The following is a 13,657-nucleotide window of genomic DNA, read 5'->3' as shown; positions in this document are numbered from 1 at the left end:
ATTTGCACTTGAAACTACAGCAGACACCCCCCTTTTGTGCTAAGTAACAGAGATCAGCATATTTTTATACAACTGACAATTATAATTTCTGCAAACCTAATGATGTGATACAGGACCTACAGCTACCAATATGCCCTGCCAGGACATCAGCTGGAAACCCCTTGGCTTTCAATTTCTGCTCTATAGATTCTTGACTTGCTCTGCCTCCAATATTTTCCCAAGCCTCCAATGCTCTCTCTTATCCTCTGGCCTTTCTTTCACACTTCTAAATACAATCACTTTTTTTCAAACTGAGACTTATCCAACCTCTACTTGGCAGTGCACATTGCACAACTGCAGCAATCCCCTCCCTGGCTATCCTCGCTCGCTCTCACAGGATCCAGAAGCCCCTCTCTCAGCTGCCTTGTGATTGCAGCTTACAACTAATGTCCTTATTCCCCTTTAGTAGCATCCCCCTCAAAGCCCCCTCCTTTCACCAACCCCAAGTCTCTGCACCATCCATCCCTATTCTCTGTCTCTCCTCTCCAACCCCCATCAATTATTTTCTCACAAACCAAACCTCTCTCCTTTTCAGATCCTACCCACTCGTCTCATCACTTAGCCCCCTCGTGTAACACGCGCATGCGCGGCGCAGTTCCCCTTTCATTCAGTTGCACAGAGAGGATCTGCAGCAAGAACAGGCAGGATTTAAGATACAGCTGATATCCATATACCGCAAATACACAACAACTGGACTGCATACAGCGGGCATAGCAAAGACACCGATATAAGCAAAAATACTTGACTTTGTAAAGCTTGGCATTCCGCAACACCTATAGACGCCCAGCTTGGGTGTAATATAGCCGATATTACACACTCCCGGTAGTAGGCACTGACTGCACAATCTGGAACACAGTACACACACAATACAGTACAATAGATAGCACCAAACTGACTGTAACACGCCCGCTGTATCACAGCACAGCACCGCTTGTAGCACAGATCACAGACTCCTGCTAGCACCATGCCTGATCTCATCAGTGTAGGGGAGTTTATAATGGAGACCTTGGAGGACCACAGCTCCCCTACTACATCCTCTTTTACCACCAGAATGAGCAGCTGCAGGAACACGGTGGGCAGTATTGAAGAGGTAAGGGGCACTGTGCATGGTCTGGGACACTGCTGTCTTACTTCAACCTCCTCTTTTTTTATACTGCAGCAATTGGCACCTGGGGTTTCTGGTGATGGCAATATGGCATTTTGCATGACATCCTGAAATTCAGGCTTCCATTGCTATAGTTTAGGGTTAAAACTTATGGCTAGAAACAAGGTTGCTCATTAATTGATGCTTCTTTCAGAAATAAATGGTAGGTAAGAGCAGACATTAACCTTTGAAATGGTTTAAAGTTTAACCCCTCTGCAGTTTCCTTAAATGTTATCACTGGTCCACATATTTACATAGAGATGTTTAAAACTCCAACCGAACTTGTGTTTTTTTTGTGTTTGTTTTTTTACAATGGAAGAATAAAAATAAAAATGAAAAAAATAAAATAATAATAAAAATGTGCTTTGCATTGCCATAGGCAGTGATTTGAAGCATTGCATTGTGGTAGTCAGAGTGTTAAGGCTTTCAGTGGTACAGGTGCATGAATTGGTGTTTAGAGATTTCCAAAGGAGGCAACCCCTCTTTGGGTTAATCACTAGATCTTCGGAATGTCACTAATAACAGTCACTTCCTTCATATTCAAAATGAACTCCTATTAGTAATACATTGCAAAACGTTACTATTTAGAAATGCTAGAGAAGTGTTTAAATGTGTTGCAGAAAACAGGAACTATGCAATAAACAAAAGATCCAAAGTCTTATTTGTTGAGTTTTCAGCACAGTAATGTAGAGTTATTACCCATTTTGTGCATTCAAGTCATAAGTGTCTATGTATGAGGTGGAACTTCAATTAGCATCTATTCTCACAGTTTGTCACTTTTCACAGTTCTGCATAAGAATGATTAGAAGTGTTGCTACTTAGCTCATGATGTTAAGTACATTACATCTCTCTCTTTTTTGTCAAAGGCAAAAACTCATAGGGTTTTATGTATTAATAATCGTGACAGTGCCGCGATTATTATTAGTCCGTAACGTGACTATTTCATTTTTAACAATACTATCTGGGCTATGTGCTAAAATTATCTTGCAGGGACAATGGTTGCGAGAACTGCTGTCCTTGCGAGTTACATCCCATGCACATCGGAGGAGTCTTAAATATTTTTGTAAAACTCCTACTAAGTTTGTCAGGTACTGGAGCTGGTTAGAGGCAGCAGGAGACCCACGGGGCCAACCCCGAAACGCTACACTTCTTGGAGTTTGGTACATACAGTAGGGACCAGAGGTCAAACTGTAGTACCCATTGATAACAAGGGAGACCGCGGTCTGCAGCGCTAATTAGCCTTTTGCAGGAGATTTCTGTGAAATCTCCTTCATTAAGCTATTAGCACATAGCACAGTAGTCTCTACATATTATCATATAAAAGGCTTGATAAATAGGCTCATTAGACTCAGGGGTTTAGCTTCTGATTGTGAGTTTGCCCAATATTTAAAAAGGCAATGCTTTTTCTAACCAGACACAGCTAGTAAAAGTATTGCCCTTTTAAATATTGGGCATAAACATGATCAGAAGCACCAGGTTTTACAATCTGACCCTTCGTAAATAATCCCCAGAGTTATACTTTTTTTTTTTTTTTTATACTAATAGAAACACTAATATGTGCAGTGCAGACAGTAACAAAAGCTAAAGTAAATATCGGTTGTGGGTTACTTCACTGTACAAGTTTGCACCATAGTCTTAGGGACGAATTCAACTCCCCGCGGTTACTTACCGTGGCGGGAATAGGATGGTAGCCTTGGGCTTTAACGCCTAGGGCTATTCAATTACAGCCCCTTTCCTTTATGTGGTAAATTAATCGCTAATGCGAGTTATCCCATAGGATCCGGGATATGTTACCGGAGCTATGGGATAACATGTTTGCGGATCCCTCGATCAGGGCACTTAATGCGGATTTCAGTTCGAGCCTCCTCAGAGTGGAACTGAAATCTTTGTTACTGTAACTGCAGATCACTGGCTGCCGCGGGCTATAATTGAATACAGCCCTTAGTAACCAAGACCCTCTGGAGGTCATTTATACAATGAAAAATCAGCTTTGGTTACTTGAATTGCGCAAATGTGCTTAGATTTTCATCAGACCATATATGTTTGCAGTTCACTATGGTCTAGTGGAGCATAAGTTTGCATGGGCTGAGGCGTGGAGCTAAGCCGGGGTATCCTTACAGAGTAGGTGCATTGTCTTGCTTTGCTTTGTGAAGTAGTGCAAAACCAAAATTTCTTGTTATGGAGTGAAATGACTGAAATGAGATAGATGGCTGGAGAGGATGCATTTGTAGTGAAATCCCATGCTGTGCATTTGCACTCCAAAAAAGGACTTAAATTTTATGGGCTCATATCCTGTATTTTTAATGGAACATATGGCGCACTTTGGTGGAAAAACATATTTGTAGGCGCACTCAACAATATAATCAGAAGGTTCATATGCAAAAGTGACATCTTATACAGTCAACCTTAGACTCGTGATTAATTTAAGGCAGCATTAACACCTGATAGTCAAGTATTACTAACCTGCCCTTTTCCCTCTTCAAAGACCGGCTGCTGCAAGATGCTGCCATTCTTCCTGGAGTGCTTACATTTTATGAATACAGTTAAGGCACAACATTTTAAAATGGCTGAAGGGTTAAGAAGGACCAATCAGAAGCCATATATTCAGAGACTTGTGCTGTGAGACAAAACATGGAAACCCTGTAAAATCAGCTACATATAGTCATCCTGTAGCTCTGTGGAGGGGAAGAGCAACAGTAACCTTTAAGATTTGGTGGTAATACAGCTTTAAACCATAAGTGGGGCTAAGACAAGCATATCTAAAGTGGTAGGTGGTTGTACTTTTGACATGATATGTACATTTTTACACAGTATGTCTCTCCACAACTCTCTGACTAATCCACAAACTTGGGAGCCCTTCTATGTTGCTGATGAGATCCTTAGAGCAGAAAATATATATATTATACACACAGAGAGTGCGAGATGTGCAATGGGTGGATTATCAAGGTGCAAAGGTACAGAAAGCCATACGCATCCAGTGTGCTTTGAAAATGAGACCCAGTGGGTAAAAAGAGGAGAAGATTTCACCAGATGAAGCTAGCTGTGTATGTGTACAATTGTTGCTTGATATGCAATTTGCAGTAGTGCTGACTCTTTCTTTTCTTTTTCCTTTTCTCGATTGACAAGAGCTGGCCTATGGCAAGTTGTCACACAATTCAGACTTACCTAGATATACCCATTTGTAGAAGGGCTAGCTGAAATAATGTTTTGCAAAGGACATCATGTTATCTGTTGAACAAGAACTCCAAAGACCTTATTGATACCCAAGAACAGGTTGTAGGGACCTATTTATTAGTTACCAGGATATTCCCCCATGATAAATAACAATAACGTTTTGTGGGGTTTGCTTGTTGGAAAACTGCATCCAAAAGAGGCTGTCCCTGCGAAGCACATTCCCCATTGTAATATCTACACTTCCTAGATACTCACAGCTATTAGAGAGGGATCCGAAAATCCAAATTCAGCGATACTGTAGCCCTAGCCCTATACTATCTGAAGATGGTGCGAGGAGGGTAGTTGTTAGGATGGTAACCAATAAGCTTATGGCAGCTCTGAAAGTCAGTCTTCCATGGCATAGATGTGGACAACAATCAGATAGAGAATTCAGAAATCTACATTTTATGGAAGGGTGGCAAAACGAACAGTTGAAGTCACATGAGCTCTCTTCGCAGTTTTCCAGGAAAGCATGTGTGACATCCATATACCAATTAGAGGAATATTCTATGGTCTCTTACGATCAAGATTCAGGGGTCTATTCAGCATTGATATATTTACATAAAAAATACGGAAACTATGATTTACGTATTTTTTATGTAATTCCCCTATTCAGCAATGGGTTCATGGAGAAGATAACGCAAATATCTTCTCCATTACTTCCCATCTCGCAGAGTTCCGCACTGTAGGGATCAGCCATTGATCTCTACAGTGCTTTAACACTTTTTGCTATTCAGCAAAAGCAAAAAGTGTTAAATCACTCGATAAATATTTACTTCATATAACGCCATTTCAGAATGGCGTTACATGAAGAAAATACTTACATTTCCCGAAAACAGCAGGGACAGAGGGAAATTTTCCCATAAGTCCCTGCAGCATCAGTTTCGGGAGGCTGGAGCTGTACTTACCCCTCCGCGGTCACCGAGAAGCCAGGACGGAGACTGTTCCCGAGCGCATGACTGAGCATGCGCAGGGAACAAACAGAGGGGATTGTTTTTGGAATCCCCAAAACAATCCCTTCTGTGGCATCGCAGGAACAGCATGTTAACCGAAACCGCTGTCCCTGCTGAAAATATTGCTGCATAGCTTACTTATTTTATCATAATTGATAAAATATTGTGACGATGTTGCCCAATAATATTCTGGGCAACATCGTCACTTTTGTTGAATAGACCCCTCAATCAGTTAATGTTTAAACAAACCTAACTCTGCATATCATCTCAAGACAAGAACTCTATACCTATCATGAAGCATTGTGATGGTGATATGTTGCTACAGGATGCTACTCTGCTTCAGGATTTGTAAATCTTGTCAAAAACAAAGGACAAATGGATGAAAATATGTTGCAGTCTGCAACAAACCCAAGAGACTCAAGACTTGGAACATCCCAGAAGGACAAAGACCTCAAGAACAGAGCAAAAGCTACATAAGAATCACTAAAAAAAAAAGTGATGGAATGGTCCAGTCAAAAACTGAAACTCAATCTTTTTAAGAAACTGTGGAATGATTTGAAGATTACTGTTCACCTCATCCTCATCCACTCCAATGGAACCTGCAGAAAAGTGCAAGGAAGACTGGTACAAAAATGACAGTTTCCAGAGTTGTAAAGTTCCAGACTCAGCCAAGTAGATTCACAGCTATAGCTGCTTCAACAGAGGGTGCAGGGATCTTACACAATCAATTTTTGATTAAGTGATGATATATATATATATATATATATATATTACACATACATACACACAGGTGCATAAATATTGGGTCATTGACAGAATTTTCATATTTTGGCTTCTATTCACCACCACAATGGCTTTGAAATGAAACAAACAAGATGTGCTTTAACTGCAGACTTTCAGATTTAATTTGAGGGTAATTACATCCAAATCAGGTGAACGGTGTAGGAATTACAACTGTTTCTATATGTGCCTCCCACTTTTTAAGGGGCAGTTCCTGCTTGTTCTTGGGGCATTTTCCCTTCAGTTTTGTCTTCATCAAGTGAAATGCATGCTCAATCGGATTCAGGTCAGGGAATTGACTTGGCCATTGCATAACATTCCACTTTTTAGCCTTAAAAAACTCTTTGGTTGCTTTTGCAGTATGCTTCGGGTCATTGTCCATCTGCACTGTGAAGCGCCGTCCAATGAGTTCTGAAGCATTTGACTGAATATCAGCATATAATATTGCCCGAAACACTTCAGAATTCATTCTGCTGCTTTTGTCAGCAGTCACATCATCAATAGATACAAGGGAACCAGTTCCATTGGCAGCCATACATGCCCACGCCATGACACTACCACCACCATGCTTCACTGATGAGGTGGTATGTTTTGGATCATGAGCAGTTCCTTTCCTTCTCCATACTCTTCTCTTCCCATCACTCTAGTACAAGTTGATCTTTGTCTCATCTGTCCATAGGATGTTGTTCCAGAACTGTAATGGTTTTTTTAGATGTTGTTTGGCAAACTCTAATCTGGTCTTCCTGTTTTTGAGGCTCACCAATGGTTTACATCTTGTGGTGAACCCTCTATATTCACTCTTGTGAAGTCTTCTCTTGATTGTTGACTTTGACACATATACACCTACCTCCTGGAGAGTGTTCTTGATTTGGCCAACTGTTGTGAAGGGGTTTTTCTTCACCAGGGAAATAATTCTTGTCATCCACCACAGTTGTTTTCCATGGTCTTCTGGGTCTTTTGGTGTTGCTGAGCTCTCCGGTGCCTTCTTTCTTTTTAAGAATGTTCCAAACTGTTGATTTGGCCACACCTAATGTTTTTGCTATCTCTCTGATGGGTTTGTTTTGATTTTTCAGCCTAATGATGGCTTGCTTCACTGATAGTGACAGCTCTTTGGATCTCATATTGAGAGTCGACAGCAACTGATTCCAAATGCAAATGTCACACCTAGAATCAACTCCAGACCTTTTACCTGCTTAATTGATAATAAAATAACGAGGGAATAGCCCACACCTGTCCATGAAATAGCTTTTGAGTTGATAGTCCCATTACTTTTGGCCCCTTGAAAAGTGGGAGGCACATATAGAAACTGTTGTAATTCCTACACCGTTCACCTGATTTGGATGTAATTACCCTCAAATTAAATCTGAAAGTCTGCAGTTAAAGCACATCTTATTTGTTTCATTTCAAAGCCATTGTGGTGGTGAACAGAGGCCAAAATATGAAAATTCTGTCAATGTCCCAATATTTATGCACCTGACTGTATTATATAGCAATATCAACAGACAGCACTCAGGGCGTCTTACATACACCTATACAATATTGCGGGTCTGTATATGTGTATTTAACATGCCCTGAGTGCCGCCTGTTGATATTGCTACATATTTGACCCTCACGTTGTGAGAGGTAAAGAGGAGGACCCAGCTGTTTATCTTTTGGTAACACGGGAGTGCCAGCCTACATTATATATATATATATATATATATATATATATATATATATATATGTAATTACACACACACACACTTCTTTCCTGCAGGTTAATCCAACACGATTAAAGGATAACTAAAAAACCCATTAAAATTGCTTTTTGGGTTTCTGCCCTATTGGAAACCTTATATTCTCTGCATTTATTTCATCAATATTTATTTCTGAATGTGCAGAAAGCACGAAATGGTGACTATACATATGCCTACAGTTATGTTTTGTTTTACTCTTGTATCCAAAGTACATTTATTGATTTATAAAGTGTGTGCTCATGAAGTATATGTTTCAAAATACTTTGATGGTCTAGTGTTTTTACTTTTTCATATACAGATTATTTTCTAGTTATGTTTCTTTTATAGTATTCAGTGTAAGAGCTAATGAGAGATCCATCTGTTTTCATATTACGCATTGTCCTGCCTTCTGTCAGATATTGGTGCCACTTTGTGAGCCGGTTGAAAGCTGCAGTGGAGCCTAATGTTTCTTTTTCAAAGCTGTATTGAATTGTGGCTGTAACTTTACTCATGGTTGGGGGCAATGGATTTTCCCGTTGGGCTATCACTGTTTCTTTGCTATTGATATGTGAACCAGTATCCATGTGGTATGTTTTAATATTTGGGGTGAATAGAGATGTAATTGTGCTAAATCTAGGGAGGGATTTTGCCATTCCAGTGACCCTTCTAGACAGGGCACACATCTTGTTCCAGAGTTATTGAATGACTGGGCATACGTGAGGTGAGTTAGTCCTATTTTACAAGAGAGAGAGTTTTGGGTAAGTAGCCTTTTCAATGTGTTTGGATATTTAATTATTTTAGCTTGGTTCTTATCAGCTAATATCGTTCTGTCCCAATCTTTTAGTGCACAGGTTCTCAAACTCGGTCCTCAGGACCCCAAACAGTGCATGTTTTCCAGGTCTCCACACTGAAACAAGTGAAATAATTAGCTCCACCTTTGGACCTTTTAAAATGTGTCAGTGAGTAATGACTACACCTGTGCATCTGCTGGGTGACCTGCAAAATGTGAACTGTGTGGAGTCTTGAGGACCGAGTTTGAGAACCACTGTTTTAGTGTATCTAGATTTAGTGTCATTTTTATATTAGGAAAAGATACAGTATTGTCAATAGGGAAATCCAGATTAAGGTATTTATTGATATAGACACACAACTTCTCTTGTTACTTAAGTTGGGCATAAACTATACAATTTGTCAGATATCTGTCCAATCTGGCTGGTTGGAATGAAAACCTGGTAATGTATGGGAGTAAATGACAATCGTCCATTTGCTCACCAACACTGGAAAATAGCCAAAAATGGTTGTTCAGACAAATTGGTTAAAACACACAAATGTAACCACTTTGAACAATATTTTTTGTCCTTTTTTCAGTGTTTAATACTATATGATCGACTGTCATTTGCTCCCATACATTACCAGGTTTTCATTCCAACCAGCCAGATTGGACAGATATCTGACAGAAAATTGTATAGTGGATGGCCAGATTTAGTAAGATTTGGGAGAGAGTCTGCGTTTTTTTTGTTTAAAGTTCATTCAGCTATAGGCCACGCGTGGTAGTTAGTTTTTTTCCGCAGGTAAACCGCCATAATTGAACATAGTCGATCCATGTAGTGTTACGGTAATATATTGTATAAGAGAGCTTAGCCAAAAATGTAATCTTAAATGAACACCAGGAAACCTTCTAGATCATCCACACTTTGATTTAGGTTGTAAGCTTTAAAACGAGTAGGAGAAGGTTGCAATCAATTATCACATTTATTTTGACCCCTTCTCTGCTGAGCCTATTTTGGTACTTTTTGAGCTGGTCATATTCCATATACCATTAATTATTTATCTATGCAAATTATACCTTGTTGTATTTCCAGAATAATTTGGACAAAATGTTTATTATTATTATTATTATTATTATTATTATTATTATTATTATTATTATTTACTTATATGGTGCCACAATGTAAGAAAGCAAACTAAAGTGTGTGTGTGTGTGTTTTTCCCAATGCCTGCCCATCACTGACAATGACCGTAGCTGCCTTGCTATAGACCAGCCACCTAACAAAGAGCGCCCAGCTCAGCCCAGCCCAGCATATGCCTGAGCAGCACACTCCTGTCTCCAGCAGTGCGCTCCGCTATTCAAACAGTCTGACTCTTTCCCAGGAGGGAACAGGCGGCAGTGAGGGCCCCACTGCAGCGCACTGACAGAGGTAAATGGGGAGGGGAGGCTGCACCACTGACAGACAGAAGGGGAGGGGTGAACCTGACAGACAGAGATAAAAGTGTGGGGTGGGGGCACTGACAAACAGAAGGGAATGTGGGAGGATCGCTGCGAGAGGGGGGAATGTATGGGGGGGTCACAAACTGTGTAATGTGGGCGGATCATTGAGAGGGGACGGAAATGGGGGGAGCGCTGAGAGAGAAATGGGGGGAGGATTACAGCTTTTTTTTATTGAGGCAAGGCATCATGACTATTTTGTCAGTCCTGGGCCCCACGATTTCTGGTGGCAGCCCTGCTTTTAGTACATTTACCCCATTAATGTATGTAAGTTCTGGAGAGTGATAAACTACCAACCACTCAGCTTCCAACTGTTGTTATAGGCTTTGTTTGAAAAATGACAGTTAGGAGCTGATTGGTTGGTAGTTTATTATTCTCAAATGTATCACTTTCCAGAGCTTAGTACATCTGCCCCAATGTTTTGAATGTTGAAAGCTGCCTCTTTCAACATTCACAATATGAATGTTTAATATCTACAGTACTTATATATACACTATTACGCGTACACGAGCGTCGTTGGTCGCATCTTCTGACCTGCTGTGCATGCATGGCAGATCAGAAGATCCGGCGGCCGAAACCATACATTTGGATGCAGCGGGGGAATGATATAACGGGCGGTTGTACACCATATCGTGCAGTGTGTACGGACCGCCCGATATATCTTACTGTCACATGTGCCGTCACTGCGTACACACATCGTTTAGTGTGCCCTGGTCTAGTGTGTACCCAGCATTAGAACTAATTGGTTGGAGCACCATTTAAGATTAGTAACAAGTGATAACAAGAATATCACTTGTTGATATAGTTGGGCCATAAATTTGATCTTACTATTAATCTGTATCTCCAAGTGACTTTATTTTTTTGGATTCTATATTACACCCTGCATCATTTAGTAAATACAATGCTGTGTCATTCTAGCTTTCCCCTGTACTTCAAAGTTTATATTGATTTTAGCAGAGCCTTTGAGATAGCCACAGGACCTGGGTACTGAAGGGGCATGACCAAATCAGGCTGGCATGGCTGCACCCCCTACAAAAACACACAAAAAAATGGAAAATACTATGGGCTCGATTCAATTGATTGCGAATTAAATAGCGCCGAGAGGGAGCTCCCAGAGCTATTCAATTCAGCGCGCTGTCAAGGATTTCCAGCACACCTCCAGCAGAAATCCGACAAAAGTACAGGCGCGATGCTGTCTTCTGTCCTTAGCACCGGGAAGTTTAGTTGGAGAATGCCCGTTCTCGCGACTAAACACCCTGTTTAAGGCGCGAGGGGTGGCAGAATGGGCATTCCCCGACCTAACTGCGCGCAGAATTGAATAGCTCCCTCCCGACGATATTTAATTTGTGGTCAATTGAATCGAGCCCATAGAATTTTCAATTTTTTTTTTATTTTTTTTTTAGTGGGTGTAGCAGCTGGCCCGGGCCACCCAAACAGGCCTGAGTAGTTTAGTATCTCCCGTCTCATGATGAACATGTATGCGAAAGGAAAAGATATTAGTATGCAACTGGTTGGAGAAACTGAATTTATTATTTATTTATTACCAGTTATTTATATAGTGCACGCATTTTGCAGAGCTTTACAGAGAATGTCACAATTCGTATTGAGCTTGACATAACTATGTTTTCAGTAAATCATCTGATAGCCTGTCAGCCAATCACATTTCAGGTTTATTATAATAACCAAAGTGTTAATTTTGAACATCTTTACACAGTTTTTTCAGCAAGTATTGCACCAAGTCTACCTAGATTCATTGTATAATATTGGCCAAATACTACATTGTTTCAACAGAGTTGCATGTACAAATACCTAAACATGCTTGTCAGATTGTCATGAGCAGAACTTCCATATACCTCTGGTTATTTGAGATTGTGCTTTTTATTTCCACCCACATCCAACTGTTATTGCATTGTGACAAGTATAGATTACAGATTTGGTTGGTTTAAAAATAATATAATAGGAGCACAATTTCAACATGTTTGGCAATCCAAGGGGTGCATGTATCATGGATTTGATAAAGCTTGTTAGTGTCTGGAGTATGCTATTTTTGGAAATGTGCCTGCTTAGATTATTTTGGCATGCCATATAGTGGAATAATATTTTTTGTTTTATTTTTACTAATACATGAAAATCCACCAAGCACATGAGCTCAGCTGCCTCGCTCTTCCGGTCCTTCCAGTGCTTATATTGATGCCAAGACCTATTCTATATCACCTTTCCTCTTTGTAGACATCCGCACAGGACTTCTGTGAGTGGCTGCTCTTCTTTGCGCCATAAAACTTGCAGCAAACTTTTTGCTTCACAGAAGTTGTGATCAGTTCGGCTTGTGCTTCACTGTTCAACAGAACTCTTGTCTGTGATTAAAACTGGGGACTGGAGTAACGACTGTCAGTTAATTTTGCTATGTGTTATACTATGTGTTGTGTAGGCATCCACTTGCTGAGTTAAACAAGAGTGTGTCCAGTCTTCTATTTCTTGCTACAGCTAAGCTGATGACCATGTTTATTTGATCTCTATGGTGTGGGCATATAATACAGTGGGAAATTCACACCCATAGTCCTCTTCTTTCTATCTAACTGCTTAAGCAAGGAACTAGGAAAATGCCACACATACCATCTCCCTATAAACGCTAATAGTAAATAGTGTATCACTCAGTGGGATTTGGTAGAGGTGTAGGGTGTTCTACACCCAATTACAAGCCACTCTACAACACATTCCCCAACACAAATTCTCTCCACATCAGTCTTTTGCACACCCAAGGTCACAGTTACCCTGGCAAGCACATTAAGATGTAGCATATGAAAAAGGTATGCGTGGAATAGCTGCCAGGAGAGTCCTGTGTTTGCCTCTGTGATAGCTCCCATTCTGATCACTGTCGTTTTTGAAATTCTGGCATTTTACTTTAGTATCTAGGACTAGGCCATTTGAAAAGTTGGTAGTTGTGATCCATGGCACTTGCTTGTTTTTGATTACGCATTCTATCCAGTTTGTAGTGTGACAGGTTGTGACTGCACATCCCTGGAGTAGTGCAGTGTCCTACTCCTCTGGTTCACACTTTGCAGTTAAGCACCATACATAGACAAGCTTGTGCTGATGGGCAGAAATAGTTCTGAGTAAACACTTTCTATTCATGCTGCGTCTGACTTGTTTTGTTCTTTCGTATTGATAGTTTTAAGGATTTTTTTTTTTTTTTTTTTACAAGAGTCATTACAAGTAGTGAGCAAGGGTGCATGATAAAGCACTGCCATTTAGGGAAACAAGCTCTGTATAGTTTTAGATTTCCTTTTTCCTATGGAGTATCATAACCTCTGAGTAAATTATTATAATATTTGAAACTAACTGTTAATGGGGTCTATTCAGCAATTATTTTTTTACATAAAAAATACGGAAACTATGATTTACGTATTTTTTATGTAAATCCCCTATTCAGCATTGGGATAATGGAGAAGATAACGCAATTATCTTCTCCATTGATTCCCATCTCGCTGAGTACCGCACTGTAGGGATCAGCCATTGATCGCTACAGTGCTTTAACACTTTTTGCTTT

General features: G+C 40.2%; 1 protein-coding gene across 2 annotated transcripts in view; it reads left to right on the top strand.

Moving 5' to 3' along the window:
- The first annotated feature begins 645 nt into the window (after positions 1-645).
- Positions 646-13,657, top strand: part of LOC148514970 (arf-GAP with SH3 domain, ANK repeat and PH domain-containing protein 1-like) — a 232,087-nt gene continuing 219,075 nt past the window's right edge. For both annotated transcript variants that reach the window (XM_088480677.1, XM_088480676.1), the window contains exon 1: positions 646-1,129. In XM_088480677.1, the coding sequence (XP_088336803.1) occupies positions 1,004-1,129 (126 nt within the window). In that variant the 5' untranslated portion in view covers positions 646-1,003. The remainder of the gene's footprint in view (positions 1,130-13,657) is intronic.

The sequence above is a fragment of the Taudactylus pleione genome, unplaced genomic scaffold (assembly GCF_031769625.1).
Source record: "Taudactylus pleione unplaced genomic scaffold, aTauple2 ptg000256l, whole genome shotgun sequence".
Classification (NCBI taxonomy): Eukaryota; Metazoa; Chordata; class Amphibia; order Anura; family Myobatrachidae; genus Taudactylus; species Taudactylus pleione.
Note: the sequence above shows the minus strand (reverse complement) of the source record. Positions and strands in the feature narration are given on the sequence as shown.